Source organism: Nerophis lumbriciformis, linkage group LG18 (genome assembly GCF_033978685.3).
Source record: "Nerophis lumbriciformis linkage group LG18, RoL_Nlum_v2.1, whole genome shotgun sequence".
Classification (NCBI taxonomy): domain Eukaryota; kingdom Metazoa; phylum Chordata; class Actinopteri; order Syngnathiformes; family Syngnathidae; genus Nerophis; species Nerophis lumbriciformis.
In genome coordinates, this window is record NC_084565.2 from 5,786,644 (window position 1) to 5,808,889 (window position 22,246).

At 39.0% G+C, this 22,246-nt stretch overlaps 1 protein-coding gene across 1 annotated transcript; it reads right to left on the reverse strand.

The window, feature by feature from the left end:
• Window positions 1-12,931: 12,931 nt before the first annotated feature.
• Window positions 12,932-13,894, reverse strand: LOC133618065 (putative claudin-24). Its single transcript, XM_061978531.2, has one exon. The coding sequence runs from the start codon at window positions 13,717-13,719 to the stop codon at window positions 13,084-13,086; it is 636 nt and encodes a 211-aa protein (XP_061834515.1). The 5' UTR covers window positions 13,720-13,894; the 3' UTR covers window positions 12,932-13,083.
• Window positions 13,895-22,246: the final 8,352 nt, after the last annotated feature.

Consider the following 22,246-nt stretch of genomic DNA (forward strand, 5'->3'; position numbering starts at 1 on the left):
GGTCAAAGAAGGAGAGTGTGTGATCAAAGAAGGAGAGTGTGGTCAAAGAAGAAGAGTGTGGTCAAAGAAGGAGAGTGTGGTCAAAGAAGGAGAGTGTGTGGTCAAAGAAGGAGAGTGTGGTCAAAGAAGGAGAGTGCGGTCAAAGAAGGAGAGTGCGGTCAAAGAAGGAGAGTGCGGTCAAAGAAGGAGAGTGCGGTCAAAGAAGGCGAGTGCGGTCAAAGAAGGCGAGTGTGGTCAAAGAAGGCGAGTGTGTGGTCAAAGAAGGAGAGTGTGGTCAAAGAAGGAGAGTGTGGTCAAAGAGGGAGAGTGTGGTCAAAGAAGGAGAGTGTGGTCAAAGAAGGAGAGTGTGTGGTCAAAGAAGGAGAGTGTGGTCAAAGAAGGAGAGTGCGGTCAAAGAAGTAGAGTGCGGTCAAAGAAGGAGAGTGTGGTCAAAGAGGGAGAGTGTGGTCAAAGAGGGAGAGTGTGGTCAAAGAAGGAGAGTGTGTGGTCAAAGAAGGAGAGTGTGTGGTCAAAGGAGAGTGTGTGGTCAAAGAAGGAGAGTGTGGTCAAAGAAGGAGAGTGAGGTCAAAGAAGGAGAGTGTGGTCAAAGAAGGAGAGTGTGGTCAAAGAAGGAGAGTGTAGTCAAAGAGGGAGAGTGTGGTCAAAGAGGGAGAGTGTGGTCAAAGAAGGAGAGTGTGGTCAAAGAGGGAGAGTGTGGTCAAAGAGGGAGAGTGTGGTCAAAGAGGGAGAGTGTGGTCAAAGAAGGAGAGCGTGGTCAAAGAAGGAGAGCGTGGTCAAAGGAGAGTGTGGTCAAAGAAGGAGTGTGTGGTCAAAGAAGGAGAGTGTGTGGTCAAAGAAGGAGAGTGTGGTCAAAGAAGGAGAGTGAGGTCAAAGAAGGAGAGTGTGGTCAAAGAAGGAGAGTGTGGTCAAAGAAGGAGAGTGTAGTCAAAGTTAAATTAAATCAACATAAAAAAACACAATATATACATTATATATCAATATAGATGTGAAGTGAAGTGAATTATATTTATATAGCGCTTTTCTCTAGTGACTCAAAGCGCTTTACATAGTGAAACCCAATATCTAAGTTACATTTAAACCAGTGTGGTCAAAGAAGGAGAGTGTGGTCAAAGAGGGAGAGTGTGGTCAAAGAGGGAGAGTGTGGTCAAAGAGGGAGAGTGTGGTCAAAGAAAGAGAGTGTGGTCAAAGAAGGAGAGTGTGGTCAAAGAAGGAGAGTGTGGTCAAAGAAGGAGAGTGTGGTCAAAGAAGGAGAGCGTGGTCAAAGAAGGAGTGTGTGGTCAAAGAAGGAGAGTGTGTGGTCAAAGAAGGAGAGTGTGGTCAAAAAAGGAGAGTGAGGTCAAAGAAGGCGAGTGTGTGGTCAAAGAAGGAGAGTGTAGTCAAAGAGGGAGAGTGTGGTCAAAGAGGGAGAGTGTGGTCAAAGAAGGAGAGTGTGGTCAAAGAGGGAGAGTGTGGTCAAAGAAGGAGAGTGTGGTCAAAGAGGGAGAGTGTGGTCAAAGAGGGAGAGTGTGGTCAAAGAGGGAGAGTGTGGTCAAAGAAGGAGAGCGTGGTCAAAGAAGGAGAGCGTGGTCAAAGGAGAGTGTGGTCAAAGAAGGAGTGTGTGGTCAAAGAAGGAGAGTGTGTGGTCAAATAAGGAGAGTGTGGTCAAAAAAGGAGAGTGGGGTCAAAGAAGGCGAGTGTGTGGTCAAAGAAGGAGAGTGTGGTCAAAGAAGGAGAGTGTGGTCAAAGAAGGAGAGTGTGGTCAAAGAGGGAGAGTGTGGTCAAAGAAGGAGAGTGTGGTCAAAGAAGGAGAGTGTGGTCAAAGAAGGAGAGTGTGTGATCAAAGAAGGAGAGTGTGGTCAAAGAGGGAGAGTGTGGTCAAAGAAAGAGAGTGTGGTCAAAGAAGGAGAGTGTGGTCAAAGAAGGAGAGTGTGGTCAAAGAAGGAGAGTGTGGTCAAAGAGGGAGAGTGTGGTCAAAGAAGGAGAGTGTGTGGTCAAAGAAGGAGAGTGTGTGGTCAAAGGAGGAGAGTGAGGTCAAAGGAGGAGAGTGAGGTCAAAGAAGGAGAGTGAGGTCAAAGAAGGAGAGTGTGGTCAAAGAAGGAGAGCGTGGTCAAAGGAGAGTGTGGTCAAAGAAGGAGTGTGTGGTCAAAGAAGGAGAGTGTGTGGTCAAAGAAGGAGAGTGTGGTCAAAGAAGGAGAGTGTGGTCAAAGAAGGAGAGCGTGGTCAAAGGAGAGTGTGGTCAAAGAAGGAGTGTGTGGTCAAAGAAGGAGAGTGTGTGGTCAAAGAAGGAGAGTGTGGTCAAAAAAGGAGAGTGAGGTCAAAGAAGGCGAGTGTGTGGTCAAAGAAGGAGAGTGTGGTCAAAGAAGGAGAGTGTGGTCAAAGAAGGAGAGTGTGGTCAAAGAGGGAGAGTGTGGTCAAAGAAAGAGAGTGTGGTCAAAGAAGGAGAGTGTGGTCAAAGAAGGAGAGTGTGGTCAAAGAAGGAGAGTGTGGTCAAAGAAGGAGAGTGTGGTCAAAGAGGGAGAGTGTGGTCAAAGAAGGAGAGTGTGGTCAAAGAAGGAGAGTGTGGTCAAAGAAGGAGAGTGTGGTCAAAGAAGGAGAGTGTGGTCAAAGAAGGAGAGTGTGTGATCAAAGAAGGAGAGTGTGGTCAAAGAAGGAGAGTGTGGTCAAAGAAGGAGAGTGTGTGGTCAAAGAAGGAGAGTGTGGTCAAAGAAGGAGAGTGCGGTCAAAGAAGGAGAGTGCGGTCAAAGAAGGAGAGTGTGTGATCAAAGAAGGAGAGTGTGGTCAAAGAAGGAGAGTGTGGTCAAAGAAGGAGAGTGTGTGGTCAAAGAAGGAGAGTGTGGTCAAAGAAGGAGAGTGTGGTCAAAGAAGGAGAGTGCGGTCAAAGAAGGAGAGTGCGGTCAAAGAAGGAGAGTGCGGTCAAAGAAGGAGAGTGCGGTCAAAGAAGGAGAGTGCGGTCAAAGAAGGCGAGTGCGGTCAAAGAAGGCGAGTGTGTGGTCAAAGAAGGAGAGTGTGGTCAAAGAAGGAGAGTGTGGTCAAAGAAGGAGAGTGTGGTCAAAGACGGAGAGTGTGGTCAAAGAAGGAGAGTGTGTGGTCAAAGAAGGAGAGTGTGTGGTCAAAGAAGGAGAGTGTGTGGTCAAAGAAGGAGAGTGTGTGGTCAAAGAAGGAGAGTGTGGTCAAAGAAGGAGAGTGTGGTCAAAGAAGGAGAGTGTGGTCAAAGAAGGAGAGTGTGTGATCAAAGAAGGAGAGTGTGGTCAAAGAAGGAGAGTGTGTGGTCAAAGAAGGAGAGTGTGTGATCAAAGAAGGAGAGTGTGGTCAAAGAAGGAGAGTGTGGTCAAAGAAGGAGAGTGTGTGGTCAAAGAAGGAGAGTGTGGTCAAAGAAGGAGAGTGTGGTCAAAGAAGGAGAGTGCGGTCAAAGAAGGCGAGTGCGGTCAAAGAAGGCGAGTGCGGTCAAAGAAGGCGAGTGTGTGGTCAAAGAAGGAGAGTGTGGTCAAAGAAGGAGAGTGTGTGGTCAAAGAAGGAGAGTGTGGTCAAAGAAGGAGAGTGTGGTCAAAGAAGGAGAGTGTGGTCAAAGAAGGAGAGTGTGGTCAAAGAGGGAGAGTGTGGTCAAAGAGGGAGAGTGTGGTCAAAGAAGGAGAGTGTGTGGCCAAAGAAGGAGAGTGAGGTCAAAGAAGGAGAGTGTGGTCAAAGAGGGAGAGTGTGGTCAAAGAAGGAGAGTGTGGTCAAAGAGGGAGAGTGTGGTCAAAGAAGGAGAGCGTGGTCAAAGAAGGAGAGCGTGGTCAAAGAAGGAGAGCGTGGTCAAAGGAGAGTGTGGTCAAAGAAGGAGTGTGTGGTCAAAGAAGGAGAGTGTGGTCAAAGAAGGAGTTTGGAGTTAAAGGTGCGTGATGAAGTGCGCCTCCAGCTGTCCTGCATTCTTTCATGAAAGCGTTCATTAAACGCAGCTTAGCTCGGTCGGAGCAGGAAGTCAGACGGCGTTAGCTTCACGCTGCGTTTCCACAGACGACCGAGGAACCTTTTTTTTCCCCCCCTTTTTTTGTTTTGACCAACACCAAAACCTGATGTCAACGCCATCAGCGCTCATCTGGGCTTCAAAACACAACCGGCTGCTACTGTTAGCACCTTAGCTACTTAGCTAGGCTAAGTAGCTATGGTTTTTTTCTAACTCAAATTTCTCATTTAACAAATCATTTGTGATCCATTCATCCATCCATCCATTCATCCATCCATTCATCCATTCATCCATCCAGGACAGAAATAGAATATGTTTATGACAAATACACCACATGGTGGCGGCGTTATTCAAACCCACACTCTGAAACTTTACTTTGTCACTTTAGCACTTTTGTGACAATGGCCAGTAAATTAGGTACACACCTGATCAAGGTTGGTTGAAAAACATGGCCGTTGTCAAGTAAAAGGGGCGGGACTTAGCGACTAATTGTCCAGAATTTATCGATTCTTAGTCTAATGCTACTTTAATGCTATCTGTACTATGCTAGTTGGGCATCGCACCATTCCATTCTTGGGGGTAACGATTCGATTCAGAATGGATTCTCGATTCAAAATTGTTTCTCGATTCAAAATGAATACTTTTAATAATATTGGTGCCAGTTCTATGATCAACTACATTCCTCCATAAAATACACAAACGGCTGTGATAAAGTTCTATTTTACTTAAAATAAAACTGTTTTTTTACTATAAAATTCTACCAAATATTTAATAAAGTTAAATACAAATATTTGTCTGGGTGGCTGGACAGTTGACCAAAAATAAAAATAAAAATAGATTTTACATTTTTTTAAATCGATTAAAAATAGTTACAAATAAGAATCTGAATTTTTTTTTTTTTTTTTGCACCCCGAGCATATATTGTATGTACTTCTGTTGTAGTTGTAATAATAATAATAATAATAATAATAATAATAATAACAATAATAATAATAATAAAGGCAGATTTCGGTTAATAAAATAATAACAATAATAAAAAGCAGATAGTGATAAAAAAGGTAGATACCAATCAATAAAAAACTAATAATAATAATTTAAAAAGGCAGATAGCGATAAAAACAGCAGATTCCATAGAATAAAATAATGATAATTAAAAAAAAGCAGATAGCGATAAAAAAGGTAGATACCAATCAATAAAAAAATAATAATAAAAAGGCAGATAATGATAAAAAAGGCAGATTCCGATTAATACAATAGTAATAATAAAAAAGCAGATAACGATAAAAAAGCAGATACTGATCAATAAAAAAAAAAAAAAAGGCAAATAGTGATAAAAAAAAAGTCAGATACTGATTAAAAAAAATTCTAATAATGATGATAAAAGGCAGATAAATTAATAAAAAATAAAAATAAAAAAGCAGATAGCGATAGATAAAAAAAGGCAGATACCGATCAATACAAAAAATAAAAATACAAAGGCAAATAGTGATAAAAAAAAGGCAGATACTTATTAAGAAAAAAAATACTTATAAAAAAGGCAGATAGCGATTAAAAAACGCAGATACCCATTAATAAAATAATAATAATAAAAAAGCAGATAGCGATAAAAGAGGCAGATAATGATCAATCTTTTAAAAAAAAAGATTCATAAAAAGGCAAATAGTGATAAAAAAAAAAGCAGATACTGATTAACAAAAAAAATAAAATAATAATAACAAAAGGCAGGTAGCGATAAAAAAGGCAGATTCCAATTAATAAAAATACAAAATAAAAAAAGCAGATAGCGATTAAAAACGGCAGATAACGATCAATAAAAATATTATAATAAAAAGGCAAATAGCGATAAAAAGGCAGATACTGATTAAAAAAAAAGAATACTAATAAAAACGGCGATAGTGATTAAATAAAAAACTAATAATAATAATTTAAAAAGGCAGATAGCGATAAAAACAGCAGATTCCGATAAATAAAATAATGATCATAAAAAAACAGATAGCGATAAAAAAGGTAGATACTGATCAATAAAAAAAAAAAAAAAAAGGCAAATAGTGATAAAAAAAAAGTCAGATACTGATTAAAAAAAATTATAATAATGATGATAAAAGGCAGATAAATTAATAAAAATACAAAATAAAAAAGCAGATAGCGATAGATAAAAAAAGGCAGATACCGATCAATACAAAAAATAAAAATACAAAGGCAAATAGTGATAAAAAAAAGGCAGATACTTATTAAGAAAAAATAATAATAAAAAAGCAGATAGCGATAAAAAAAGGCAGATTCCAATTAATAAAATGATAATAATAAAAAAGCAGATAGCGATATAAAAAGGCAGATACCGATCAATGTAAAAGAAAAGAATAATAAAAAGGCAAATAGCGATTAAATAAAAGGCAGATACTGATTAAGAAAAAATATATAAATATAAAAAAAGGCAGATACCGATCAATACAAAAAATAGTTTAAAAAAGGCAAATTTCAATAAAAAAGGAAGATACCGATCAATAAAAAAATAGTAAAAAAGCCAATAGCAATAAAAAAATTATCGCTATTGTATTGTGTCATCAATTTAAAAAAATTGTAAAAAAGAAAATTCGGATTAATAAAATAATAATTTTAAAAAAAGCCGATAGTGATAAAAAAAAAGGCAGATACCAATCAATAAAAGAAAAATAATAATAAAAAGGCAAATAGCGATTAAAAAAAAGCAGATACTGATGAAGATAATAATAATAATAATAATAATAATAATATTGTAACAATTTTGTCCTAAGTTGTACATGTTTTTTTATGTTTTAGTTAGCATATGCTAACATTAGCCCTGTTAAAACTGCATAAGTTACTGTAAAATGTGCAAACAAAAGCATATCTAAATGAAAAGTTACTCACAGTTAATCAGTACTCGGGTGGTTTTATTGCTGAATACTTACTTTACTCGAGTCATTACTTGTACTTGTACTTGTACTTGAGTATTAGCTAAAACCGATATTGAGTATTAGCTAAAACCAATATTAATCCAATCACCGGGAATAGATTTATGCTGTCTTTAAGTTGAAGTGGAGTGGTAATTGTTTTTTGGTGACATCTTGAGGCCACAATAATTCATGGGGCTAAGCTCACGACGCTGTAAGTGAAGTGATGCGGACACGTTTGTTACTGGACACAATTTTAATAGGCTGCTTATTTCACATTTGTTTACGTTGACAAATGTGCTGTTTTATTGTCCAATGATTATTACTCGTGTGTAGCTTGTGTGCTCAATTAAAGACGCTAATTATGTATGTCTAGCTAGCGTCGATCCGATACTCGTTATTATACCTGTATAGGATCGATACCCGATATCACCCCGAGTTATGAACATTTAAGCTACAATATTTGGCTCCTCCGCCTGCCTGTCATCGTCAACACCGAATGAGTCAGCAAAAAAGGGCGCCCAGTTTATTTTAGCTAATTTTACAACCCCAGCGTCTGATAACTTGGTACGAGTTATAGTATGCTAACTGTAGCATGCTAACGGTTAGCATGTGTCAAGCACCAAGTTCATTTGACGGCGGAAAAAAGGGCTAAAAAGTTTGATCGCTAACGTTAGCAATTTAGCATTTAAGCACTCTTACACTTAAATCCAACTACCACTTAATTGCTGGTCTGTTTTTGTTGTTTTGATGTTGTTTACATTGTTGTTGTCCTGTTCTTTGGATCTTTTGCCATTGACTGAAAATTAGCCACTGGCTACAATCTTACATGTTTATACTTCTGTGTTCATCAATATGTACTATCCCTGTTTTATTTTTTTTTAAATGAAGGCCCCCCGAAAAAAAAAAAATGTTAGAAGAATGCTAACGCAAGCATGCTAATAGTTAGCATGTGTCAAGTGCCAAGTTATATGCCTCTGAGGTGTATGGCAACAAACTAGGCCAAAAAAAAGTTAGCATGTGCCAAGTAGCAAGTTATATGACTCTGAGGTGTATAGCGACAAACTAGGCTTAAAAAAGTTAGCATGCTAACAGTTAGCATGTGTCAAGTACCGAGTTATATGCCTCTGAGGTGTATGGCGGCAAAATACGCTAAAAAAGTTAGCATACTAACAGGTAGCATGTGTCAAGTACCAAGTTATATGGTTCTGAGGTGTATGGCGACAAATTATGCTTAAAAAAGTTAGCATGCTAACAGTTAGCATGTGTCAAGTAGCAAGTTATATGACTCTGAGGTGTACGGCGACAAACTAGGCTAAAAAAGTTAGCATGCTAACAGTTAGCATGTGTCAAGTACCAAGTTATATGACTCTGAGGTGTACAGCGCCAAACTAGGCTAAAAAAGTTAGCATGCCAACGTGCCAACATTAGCATGCTAACAGTTAGCATGTGTCAAGTAGCAAGTTATATGATTCTGAGGTGTACAGCGACAAACTAGGCTAAAAAAGTTAGTATGCCAACGTGCTAACATTAGCATGCAAACAGTTAGCATGTGTCAAGTAGCAAGTTATATGATTCTGAGGTGTATGGCGACAAATTAGGCTTAAAAAAGTTAGCATGCTAACAGTTAGCATGTGTCAAGTAGCAAGTTATATGATTCTGAGGTGTATGGCAACAAAATAGGCTTAAAAAAGTTAGCATGCTAACAGTTAGCATGTGTAAAATATCAAGTTACATGATTCTGAGGTGTATGGTGACAAATTAGGCTTTAAAAAGTTAGCATGCTAACAGTTAGCATGTGTCAAGTAGCAAGTTATACGATTCTCAGGTGTATGGTGACAAAATAGGCTAAAAAAGTTAGCATGCTACCAGTTAACATGTGTCAAGTAGCAGGTTATATGACTCTGAGGTGTATGGTGACAAACTAGGCTTAAAAAAGTTAGCATGCTAACAGTTAGCATGTGTCAAGTAGCAAGTTATATGACTCTAAGGTGTATAGCGACAAATTAGGCTTAAAAAAAGTTAGCATGCTAACAGTTAGCATGTGTCAAGTACCAAGTTATATGATTGAGGTGTTTGGCGACAAACTAGCCTAAAAAAGTTAGCATGCTAAGAGTTACATTGTGTCAAGTACCAAGTTACACAACTCTGAGGTGTATGGCGACAAACTAGGCTTAAAAAAGTTAGCATGCTAACAGTTAGCATGTGTCAAGTAGCAAGTTATATGACTCTGAGGTGTATGGCGACAAATTAGGCTTTACAAGTTAGCATGCTAGCAGTTAGCATGTGTCGAGTACCAAGTTATATGATTGAGATGTATGGGGACAAACTAGCCTAAAAAAGTATGCATGCTAAGAGGTAGCATGTGTCAAGTACAAAGTTACATGACTCTGAGGTGTATGGTGGCAAAATAGGCTAAAAACTTTAACATGCTAACAGGCTAACATTTAGCATTTGTCAAGTACCAAGTTATTTGACTCTGAGATGTACGGCAGCCAAATAGGCTAAAAAAGTTAGCATGCCAACGTGCTAACATTAGCATGCTAACAAGTTATATGACTCTGAGGTGTATGGCGACAAACTAAACTAAAAAAAGTTAGCATGCTAACAGTTAGCATGTGTCAAGCACCAAGCTATGTGATTGAGGTGTATGGCGACAAATTAGGCTAAAAAATTTAGCATGCTAACAGTTAGCATGTGTAAAGTACCAAGTTATATGATTCTGAGGTGTATGGCGACAAATTAGGCTAAAAATTTTAGCATGCTAACAGTTAGCATGTGTCAAGTAGCAAGTTACATGACTCTGAGGTGTATGGCGACAAATTAGGCTATACAAGTTAGCATGCTAATAGCTAGCATGTGTCAAGTACCAAATTATATGATTGAGGTGTATGGCGACAAACTAGCCTAAAAAGTTAGCATGCTAACTCTTAGCATGTTATATGATTCTGAGGTGTTTGGCGACAAAATAGGCTTAAAAAAGTTAGCATGCTAACAGTTAGCATGTGTAAAATATCAAGTTACATGATTCTGAGGTGTATGGCGACAAATTAGGCTTAAAAAAGTTAGCATGCTAACAGCTAGCCTGTGTCAAGTAGCAAGTTATATGACTGAGGTGTATGGCGACAAACTAGGCTTAAAAAAGTTAGCATGCTAACAGTTAGCATGTGTAAAGTAGCAAGTTATATGATTCTGAGGTGTATGGCGACAAATTAGGCTTAAAAAAGTTAGCATGCTAACAGTTAGCATGTGTCAAGTAGCAAGTTATATGCCTCTGAGGTGTATGGCGTCAAACTAGGCCAAAAAAAAGTCAGCATGCTAACAGTTAGCATGTGCCAAGTAGCAAGTTATATGCCTCTGAGGTGTATGGCAGCAAAATACGCTAAAAAAGTTAGCATGCTAACAGTTAGCATGTGTCAAGTAGCAAGTTATATGATTCTGAGGTGTATGGCAACAAAATAGGCTTTAAAAAGTTAGCATGCTAACAGTTAGCATGTGTAAAATATCAAGTTACATGATTCTGAGGAATATGGCGACAAATTAGGCTTAAAAAAGTTAACATGCTGCAGTTAGCATGTGTCAAGTAGCAAGTTATATGATTCTGAGGTGTATGGCACCAAATTAGGCTTAAAAAAGTTAGCATGCTAACAGTTAGCATGTGTCAAGTAGCAAGTTATATGATTCTGAGGTGTATGGCAACAAAATAGGCTTAAAAAGTTAGCATGCTAACAGTTAGCATGTGTCAAGTAGCAAGTTATATGATTCTGAGGTGTATGGCAACAAAATAGGCTTAAAAAGTTAGCATGCTAACAGTTAGCATGTGTAAAATATCAAGTTACATGATTCTGAGGTGTATGGCGACAAATTAGGCTAAAAAAGTTAGCATGCTAACATGTAGCATGTGTCAAGTAGCAAGTTATATGATTCTGAGGTGTATGGCGACAAACTAGGCTTAAAAAAGTTAGCATGCTAACAGTTACCATGTGTCAAGTACCAAGTTTTATGATTCTGAGGTGTATGGCGACAAATTAGGCTTAAAAAAGTTAGCATGCTAACAGTCAGCATGTGTCAAGTAGCAAGTTATATGATTCTGAAGTGTATGGCGACAAATTAGGCTTAAAAAAGTTAGCATGCTAACAGTTAGCATGTGTCAAGTAGCTAGTTATATGATTCTGAGGTGTATGGCGACAAACTAGGCTTAAAAATTTTAGCATGCTAACAGTTAACATGGGTCAAGTACCAAGTTATATGGCTCTGAGGTGTATGGCAACAAACTAGGCTAAAAAAAAAGTTAGCATGCTAACAGTTAGCATGTGTCAAGTACCAAGCTATAGGACTCTGAGGTGTATGGCGACAAATTAGGCTTAAAAAAGTTAACATGCTGCAGTTAGCATGTGTCAAGTAGCAAGTTATATGATTCTGAGGTGTATGGCGACAAATTAGGCTTAAAAAAGTTAGCATGCTAACAGTTAGCATGTGTCAAGTAGCAAGTTATATGATTCTGAGGTGTATGGCGACAAAATAGGTTTAAAAAAGTTAGCATGTGTAAAATATCAAGTTATATGATTCTGAGGTGTATGGCGACAAATTAGGCTAAAAAAGTTAGCATGCTAACAGTTAGCATGTGTCAAGTAGCAAGTTATATGATTCTGATGTGTATGGCGACAAATTAGGCTTAAAAAATTTAGCATGCCAACAGTTAACATGTGTCAAGTACCAAGTTATATGGCTCTGAGGTGTATGGCGTTAAACTAGGCTAAAAAAAACGTTAGCATGCTAACAGTTAGCATGTGTCAAGTAGCAAGTTGTTTGATTGAGGTGTATGGCGACAAACTAGCCTCAAAAAGTTAGCATGCCAACGTGCTAACATTAGCATGTTAACAGTTAGCATGTGTCAAGTACCAAGTTATATGACAAACTAAGCTAAGAAAAATGGCATGCTAACAGTTAGCATGTGTAAAGTAGCAAGTTATATGACTCTGAGGTGTATGGCGGCAAACTAGACTAAAAAAAGTTAGCATGCTAACAGTTGGTACCAAGTTATATGATTGAGGTGTATGGTGACAAATTAGCCTAAAAAAGTTAGCATGCTAAGAGTTAGCATGTGTCAAGTACCAAGTTACATGACTCTGAGGTGTATGGCGACAAACTAGGCTTAAAAAAGTTAACATGCTAACAGTTGGCATGTGTCAAGTAGCAAGTTATATGATTCTGAGGTGTATGGCGAAAAATTAGGCTTAAAAAGTTAGCATGCTAACAGTTATTATGTGTCAAGTAGCAAGTTATATGATTCTGAGGTGTTTTTTTGACAAAATAAGCTAAAAAAGTTAGCATGCTAACAGTTAACATGTGTCAAGTAGCAAGTCATATTATTCTGAGGTGTTTTTTTGACAAAATAAGCTAGAAAAGTTAGCATGCTAACAGTTAGCATGTGTCAAGTAGCAAGTTATGATTCTGAGGTGTTTTTTGACTAAATAGGCTAAACAAGTTAGCATGCTAACAGTTAGCATGTGTCAAGTTGCAAGTTATATGATTCTGAGGTGTTTTTTGACAAAATAGGCTTAAAAAGTTAGCATGCTAACAGTTAGCATGTGTCAAGTAGCAAGTTATATTATTCTGAGGTGGTTTTTTTTGACAAAATAAGCTAGAAAAGTTAGCATGCTAACAGTTAGCATGTGTCAAGTAGCAAGTTATATGATTCTGAGGTGTTTTTTTTGACAAAATAGGCTAAAAAAGTTAGCATGCTAACAGTTAGCATGTGTCAAGTAGCAAGTTATATGATTCTGAGGTGTATGGCGACAAAATAGGCTAAAAAAAGTTAGCATGCTAACAGTTAGCAAGTGTCAAGTAGCAAGTTATATGATTCTGAGGTGTTTTATTTGACAAAATAGTCTAAAAAAGTTAGCATGCTAACAGTTAGCATGTGTCAAGCACCAAGTTATATGACGCTAAGATGTACGGCGATAAATTAGGCTAAAAAAGTTAGCATGCTAACAGTGTGAAGTACCAAAACAAAGTTGGGAGGCAAACAAGTGAGCCACAGGAACCTTTATGATTCATAAACAAACAAACAAACAAACAAACAAACAAAGTTGTTGACATAATTCTCATTTTTCGTGCCAGTTTGCAATCACACGGTTTGATGCCAAAGTAGATTTAATATTTCAATCAAAAGTACAATCAAGTCAGTAAAACATTTCAATGCTAAAATAAAAACTTTTGTACGACACGAACTTGATTTGATTTCCTTCATACGTACTCGGCCCCAGGGGACGAGCGCGGCACCGGCCGGGGCCGAGGAGGGCGCGGCGCCGCGGAGCTCCAGCAGGAGGAGACGAGCAGGACGAGGCCGGCCGCCAGGAGCAGGAAGCCCCCCGCCCAGCCGCAGAACAAGGCGTCCCCGAACTCCCAGCGCGGCACCACGTCGGGCACGGTGTCGTCGAAGAAGCGCACCACGGCCAGGTGCGCCACGTAGGACACCGGCACCAGGCACAGCAGCCCCGCCAGCATCCCCAGCACGCCGCCCGCCACCGTCAGCGTCCTCTTGGCGCCGCTGTCGCCCCCGCAGCTGTTGACCAGCGAGATGCCCGGCAGGGCCAGCAGGAAGCCCAGCACGCCCACGGCCAGGGAGGCGCAGGTGAGCACCCGGGCCAGCTTGAGGTCCGGGGACAGGCCCAGCAGGGAGTCGTAGCGCCGGCACTCCACGGCGCCCACGTCCTGCACCACGCAGGTCTCCCACAGGCCCAGCTCGTAGCGTTCCACCGGCAGCAGCGCCGTGGACATGCTCAGCCACTGCGGCGACACGGTGGCCCCCAGGGCGCACAGCCAGGCCCCGGCGTAGACCAGCATGGCCAGCAGCTCCAGGGCGCGGGCGCACTCGTCCATGCTCGACGCTCCCGAGAGAGGCGGGGACGGGGGGGTCACAGAGTGTTGCACTCAGACCTCTCCTCTGCTCAGAACAAGCACGCAGGCGAGGAGGCCAGGGGCCCGCCCCTTTGCGGCCCCCTCTGCTTCCTGTGCCAATGGGCAGCAGGTGGGCGGCAGCTTGTCTTTGGTGAGACTCTTGTGTGCAAACTACTGTACTCCAGTCCTGACACAGACCGTTTCAGACAAAAACAAGACGTCACAACACCCTTTCAGATTAAAACCTGCCATTCCGGAAAGGCCTCGTCAGGACCTTTAATTTGACATACGACATTGCAGGGCTTGTCCCAAATCATTTTTGGATATTTTTTTTTATCGGTAACCTTTGACCTCCAATGAGCACCTTCAAGTATCGCCACAAAACATCTCACCTGGGCGCTCACCTGCACAAACAAGGGGTAAACAGCTTTTTGTACTTGTTATTCGGATTGTCCCGATACAACATTTTCACTTCTGATATGATACTGATATCGATACGATACCGATATATGATATGATACTGGTATCGATATCGATATCGATATCAATATCGAAATCAATATCGATATCAATATTGATATTGCTACGATGGCGATACTGATACTGATATCGATATCAATACGCCAGTGGCGCCGCTAGGGATTTTGGGCCCCCATGAAAAGAATCTTTACAGGGCCCCCAACACAGTGTCATTATTTTTTCTGTATTATAATTTCATCATCATTAGGGGCCTCTCTGGGCCCCCCTCCATCATGGGCCCCTAGAATCCGTCTCCTTTACCCCCCCCCCCTTTTCGGCGCCCCTGTCAATACCGATGCAATACTGATATCGATACTATGCGATATCAGCGGGAATCATACACACCCCGTATCATTTAGTCGCGTGGAATGTGAGAAAAGGTTTGAGCAAGTGAAATGAGGAAACACACGAACATATTCAGCATCAACTGTCTGGAGCGGACCGAGTGGTCGCAATAATTCATGAAGTTGAGCTCATGATGCGGACACGTTTGTTACTGGACGTTTTTTTTTTTTTTTTTTGTATGTATAAAAAATATAAAATAAACTAAAGTAAAAAGTTTTAGTAGAGGGGTCATTTTGTTATCGGCAATACATACTTACAATTCATTAAGTCAAGCTCGTGATCTAATAAGTTGAATGATGCGGACACGTTTGTTACTGGACACTTTTTAATACGCTTCTCTGCCTTGGAGACTTTGTATGTGAAAAGTAATATGCAACTATAGCTACTTGATACTTGTTTATGTTGACAAATGTGCTGTTTTCATAATCATGACCTATGTCTAGCTGGTGTGCTATTGTGTGCTTAGCTGTTGTGTAGCTGCTCGCTTCTAAGAGCTAATAGTATGTTTACCTTTTGTAAATTACTTTGGTAAAATACAAGAAAACCTTGTTTGCTTATTGGAGGAATATGTATTGCTACCTACGTGGAATGGACGTATGCTGTCTTTAAGTTGAAGTTGAATTTTTGTAAATTTTTTAAATTAAAATAACAAAAAATAAAATAAAATAAATAAAATAAAATAAAGTAAAAAGTTGCAGTAGAGGGGTCATTTTCTTATACTTACAATTCATTAAGTCAAGCTTGTGATCTAATAAGTTGAATGATGCGGACACGTTTGTTACTGGACACTTTTAAATACGCTTCTCTGCCTTGGAGACTTTGTATGTGAAAAGTAATATGCAACTATAGCTACTTTATATGAACATTTTTGAATATTTATTATTATCTGTGTGGAAAGGACGTATGCTGTCTTTAAGTTGAAGTGGAATAGAAAAATTGGAAAAAAAATAAATAAAAATAAAAATAAAAATAAATTATGAAAAAATATTAAATAAACTAAAGTAAAAAGTTGCAGTAGAGGTGTGATTTTCTTACATACTTACAATTCGTTGACATAATGATATAATATGTTGAATGATGCGGACACGTTTGTTACTGGACACTTTCTAACACACTTCTGCATTGGAGACTTTGTATGTGAAAAGTAATATGCAACTGTAACTACTTGATACTTGTTTATGTTGACAAATGTGCTGTTTTATAATCATGACCTATGTCTAGCTGGTGTGCTATTGTGTGCCTAGCTGTTGTGTAGCTGCTCACTTCTAAGAGCTTATATCATGTTTACCTTTTGTAAATTACTTTGGTAAAATACAACAGAACCTTGTTTGCTTATTGGAGGAATATTTGTTATTACCTGTGTGAAATGGACATATGCTGTCTTTAAGTTGAAGTGGAATTAAAAAAATAAATAACAAAATTAATAAATAAACTACATAAAAACCATCAAATAAACTAAAATAAAAAGTTGCAGTAGAGGGGTCATTTGCTTATCGGCAATACATACTTACAATTTAAGTTGAATGATGCGGACACGTTTGTTACTGCATACTTTCTAATACACCTCCACAAATGTTGTTTTATTGTTCAGTGATTATTAGGTATGTCCAGCTTGTGTGACTTTAGTAAATGTGTTGTTGTTTTTTTGACCCTGGAACTTTTTGCCGTGTGGAAGTGTGAGACGTCAACAAGGCTCGATGGTCAATCTCCCTAAATGCGAGTGTTTGTGTGCGGGTTTCAATCCCTTGAAGGAAGCTTATTGTGTCGCTGATGTGGGAAATGTCCCGTAGGAGGCGCTGTCGGTGCCCGCAGGAGATGTGCAGATAAAAACTCCCCCTACGGTGGAGAACAAACGCTCAGCTGACTGCGATGACGTCAGCACAGACGCTCGTGTTGACTCGTCGCTCCTGTTTGTCCTCCTCAGCATGTTCTCGCCTTTGCACACGTTCACTGACTCTGAGAAACAGCGAACTCTGCTGGCGAAAAGAGGTAATGACAGCACACTACGAGCGTGCTCAAAAATCATGAATAATTATGCTATTAATATTATCTTATTATATTTGTAGAATATGGTAATGTTGCAGTATGGGTTTATCATACATTTGCTGATATTAACATTAAAATCCACTTTTTACTGTCATGCAAATAAAATGCTGGAATATTTCGAAGGTTTTACTTTTTTTAAATTGTATTCATTATTTATTTTATTTTGACAAGATGTAACGCTGCGGTTCAGTTTGAATGATTTTATTTGGACAATATTGCAGATATGCTTGAATTATTTTATTTTTGACAAGATGTAAACCCGCAAATGTGCTTGAATACTTTTTTTAAACTTTGACAAGACTGCAGATGTGTATGAATGCTTTTATTTTGACAAGACTGCAGATGTGCTTTTATTTTGACAAGACTGCAGATGTGTACGAGTGCTTTTATTTTGACAAGACTGCAGATGTGTATGTATGTGTTTATTTTGAGGAGACTGCGCATGGGTTTGAATGCTTTTATTGTGACAAGACTGCAAATGTGCTTTAATTTTGACAAGACTGCAGATGTGTATGAATGCTTTTATTTTGATGAGACTGCAGATGTGCTTTAATTTTGACAAGACTGCAGATGTGTATGAATGCTTTTATTTGGACAAGACTGCAGATGTGTATGAATGCGTTTATTCTGAGGAGACTCCGCATGGGTTTGAATGATTTTATTGTGACAAGACTGCAAATGTGCTTTGATGCTTTTATTTTGGCAAGATGTAAGACTGTAGATGTCCTTGGATTTTTTTCATTTTTGACAAAACTGCAGATGGGCTTGAATGCTTTTATTTTTACGAGACTGCAAATGTGTTTAAATGCTTTTATTTTGACAAGACTGCAGATGTGCTTGAATGCTTTAATTTTGACATGCTTGAAAGCTTAATGTTGAAAAGACTGCAAATGTGTATGAATGCTTTTGCTTTTATTTTGACAAGAGGTATGTGTTTGGATGCTTTTATTTCGACAAGACTGCAGATGTGCTTGGATGCTTTTATTTTGACAAGAGGTAAGACTGCAGTTGTGCTTGGATGCTTTTTTTTGACAAGAGGTAAGACTGCAGTTGTGCTTGGATGCTTTTATTTTGACAAGAGGTAAGACTGCAGATGTGCATAGATGCATTCATCTTGACAAAACTGCAGATGTTCTTGGATGCTTTTATTTTGGCAAGAGGTAAGACTGCAGATGTGCATATGTATATTTATTTTGACAACACTGCAGATGTGTTTGGATGCTTTTATTTTGACAAGAGGTAAGACTGCAGATGTGCTTGAATGCTTTTATTTTGACAAGAGGTAAGACTGCAGATGGGCTTGGATGCTTTTATTTTGACAAGAGGTAAGACTGCAGATATGCTTGGATGCTTTTATTTTGACAAGAGGTAAACTGCATATGTCATTGGATGCTTTTATTTTTTTTAAAGAGGTAAGACTGCAGATGTGCTTGGATGCTTTTATTTTGACAAGAGGTAAGACTGCAGATGTGCTTGGATGCTTTTATTTTGGCAAGAGGTAAGACTGCAGATGTGCTTGGATGCTTTTATTTTGACAAGAGGTAAGACTGCAGATGCGCATAGATGGATTTCTTTTGACAACACTGCAGATGTGCTTGGATGCTTTTATTTTGACAAGAGGTACACTGCAGATGCGCATAGATGTATTAATTTTGACAAAACTGCAGATGTGTTTGGATGCTTTTATTTTGGCAAGAGGTAAGACTGCAGATGTGCATAGATGGATTTATTTTGACAACACTGCAGATGTGCTTGGATGCTTTTATTTTGACACTGCAGATGTGCATAGATGCATTTATTTTGACAAAACTGCAGATGTGCTTCAATGCTTTTATTTTGACAAGAGGTAAGACTGCAGATGTGCTTGGATGCTTTTATTTTGACAAGAGGTAAGACTGCAGATGTGCTTGGATGCTTTTATTTTGACAAGAGGTTAAGACTGCAGATGTGCACAGATGCATATATTTTGACAACGCTGCAGATGTGCTTGGATGCTTTTATTTTGACAAGAAGTAAGACTGCAGATGTGCTTGGATGCTTTTATTTTGACAAGAGGTAAGACTGCAGATGTGCATAGATGCATTTATATTGACAACACTGCAGATGTGCTTGAATGCTTTTATTTTGACAAGAGGTAACACTGCATATGTCATTGGATGCTTTTATTTTTACAAGAGGTAAGACTGCAGATGTGTTTGGATGCTTTTATTATGACAAAAAGTAAGACTGCAGATGTGCTTGGATGCTTTTATTTTGACAAGAGGTAAGACTGCAGATGTGCTTGGATGCTTTTATTTTGACAAGAGGTAAGACTGCAGATGTGCTTGAATGCTTTTATTCTGACGAGAGGTAAGACTACAGATGTGCTTGGATGCTTTTATTTTGACAACACTGCAGATGTGCTTGGATGCTTTTATTTTGGCAAGAGGTAAGACTGCAGATGTGCTTGGATGCTTTTATTTTGACAAGAGGTTAAGACTGCAGATGTGCATGGATGCATTTATTTTGACAACACTGCAGATGTGCTTGGATGCTTTTATTTTGGCAAGAGGTAAGACTGCATATGTGCTTGGATGCTTTTATTTTGACAAGAGGTAAGACTGCAGATGTGCTTGGATGCTTTTATTTTGACAAGAGGTAAGACTGCAGTTGTGCTTGGATTCTTTTATTTTGACAAGGGGTAAGACTGAAGTTGTGCTTGGATGCTTTTATTTTGACAAGAGGTAAGACTGCAGATGTGCATAGATGCATTTATTCTGACAACACTGCAGATGTGCTTGGATGCTTTTATTTTGACAAGAGGTAAGACTGCAGATGTGCATAGATGCATTTATTTTGACAACACTGCATATGTGCTTGGATGCTTTTATTTTGACAAGAGGTAAGACTGCAGATGTGCTTGGATGCTTTTATTTTGACAAGAGGTAAGACTGCAGTTGTGCTTGGATTCTTTTATTTTGACAAGGGGTAAGACTGCAGATGTGCATAGATGCATTTATTCTGACAACACTGCAGATGTGCTTGGATGCTTTTATTTTGACAAGAGGTAAGACTGCAGATGTGCATAGATGCATTTATTTTGACAACACTGCAGATCTGCTTGGATGCTTTTATTTTGGCAAGGAGGTAAGACTGCACATGTGCATAGATGCATTTATTTTGACAACACTGCAGATGTGCTTGGATGCTTTTATTTTGACAAGAGGTAAGACTGCAGATGTGTTTGGATGCTTTTATTTTGACAAGAGGTAAGACTGCAGATGTGTTTGGATGCTTTTATTTTGGCAAGAGGTAAGACTGCAGATGTGCTTGGATGCTTTTATTTTGGCAAGAGGTAAGACTGCAGATGTGCTTGGATGCTTTTATTTTGACAAGAGGTAAGACTGCAGATGTGCATAGATGCATTTATTCGGACAACACTGCAGATGTGCTTGGATGCTTTTATTTTGACAAGAGGTAAGACTGCAGATGTGCATAGATGCATTTATTTTGACAACACTGCATATGTGCTTGGATGCTTTTATTTTGACAAGAGGTAAGACTGCAGATGTGCTTGGATGCTTTTATTTTGAAAAGAGGTAAGACTGCAGTTGTGCTTGGATTCTTTTATTTTGACAAGGGGTAAGACTGCAGTTGTGCTTGGATGCTTTTATTTTGACAAGAGGTAAGACTGCAGATGTGCATAGATGCATTTATTCTGACAACACTGCAGATGTGCTTGGATGCTTTTATTTTGACAAGAGGTAAGACTGCAGATGTGCATAGATGCATTTATTTTGACAACACTGCAGATCTGCTTGGATGCTTTTATTTTGGCAAGGAGGTAAGACTGCACATGTGCATAGATGCATTTATTTTGACAACACTGCAGATGTGCTTGGATGCTTTTATTTTGACAAGAGGTAAGACTGCAGATGTGTTTGGATGCTTTTATTTTGACAAGAGGTAAGACTGCAGATGTGTTTGGATGCTTTTATTTTGGCAAGAGGTAAGACTGCAGATGTGTTTGGATGCTTTTATTTTGGCAAGAGGTAAGACTGCAGATGTGCTTGGATGCTTTTATTTTGGCAAGAGGTAAGACTGCAGATGTGCTTGGATGCTTTTATTTTGACAAGAGGTTAAGACTGCAGATGTGCATAGATGCATTTATTTTGACAACACTGCATATGTGCTTGGATGCTTTTATTTTGACAAGAGGTAAAGACTGCAAATGTGCATAGATGCATTTATTTTGACAACACTGCATGTGTGCTTGGATGTTTTTATTTTGACAAGCGGTAAGACTGCAGATGTGCTTGGATGCTTTTATTTTGACAAGAGGTAAGACTGCAGATGTGCATAGATGCATTTATTTTGAAAACACTGCAGATGTGCTTGGATACTTTATTTTGACAAGAGGTAAGACTGCAGATGTGCTTGAATGCTTTTATTTTGACAAGAGGTAAGACTGCAGATGCCCATAGATGCATTTATTTTGACAAAACTGCAGATGTGCTTGGATGCTTTTATTTTGACAAGAGGTAGGACTGCAGATGTGCAATAATGCATTTATTTTGACATCACTGCAGATGTGCTTGGATGCTTTTATTTTGACAAGAGGTAAGACTGCAGATGTGCTTGGATGCTTTTATTTTGGCAAGAGGTTAAGACTGCAGATGTGCACAGATGCATTTATTTTGACAACACTTCAGATGTGCTTGGATGCTTTTATTTTGACAAGAGGTAAGACTGCAGATGTGCTTTGATGCTTTTATTTTGACAAGAGGTAAGACTGCAGTTGTGCTTGGATTCTTTTATTTTGACAAGGGGTAAGACTGAAGTTGTGCTTGGATGCTTTTATTTTGACAAGAGGTAAGACTGCAGATGTGCATAGATGCATTTATTCTGACAACACTGCAGATGTGCTTGGATGCTTTTATTTTGACAAGAGGTAAGACTGCAGATGTGCATAGATGCATTTATTTTGACAACACTGCATATGTGCTTGGATGCTTTTATTTTGACAAGAGGTAAGACTGCAGATGTGCTTGGATGCTTTTATTTTGACAAGAGGTAAGACTGCAGTTGTGCTTGGATTCTTTTATTTTGACAAGGGGTAAGACTGCAGTTGTGCTTGGATGCTTTTATTTTGACAAGAGGTAAGACTGCAGATGTGCATAGATGCATTTATTCTGACAACACTGCAGATGTGCTTGGATGCTTTTATTTTGACAAGAGGTAAGACTGCAGATGTGCATAGATGCATTTATTTTGACAACACTGCAGATCTGCTTGGATGCTTTTATTTTGGCAAGGAGGTAAGACTGCACATGTGCATAGATGCATTTATTTTGACAACACTGCAGATGTGCTTGGATGCTTTTATTTTGACAAGAGGTAAGACTGCAGATGTGCTTGGATGCTTTTATTTTGACAAGAGGTAAGACTGCAGATGTGTTTGGATGCTTTTATTTTGACAAGAGGTAAGACTGCAGATGTGTTTGGATGCTTTTATTTTGGCAAGAGGTAAGACTGCAGATGTGCTTGGATGCTTTTATTTTGGCAAGAGGTAAGACTGCAGATGTGCTTGGATGCTTTTATTTTGACAAGAGGTTAAGAC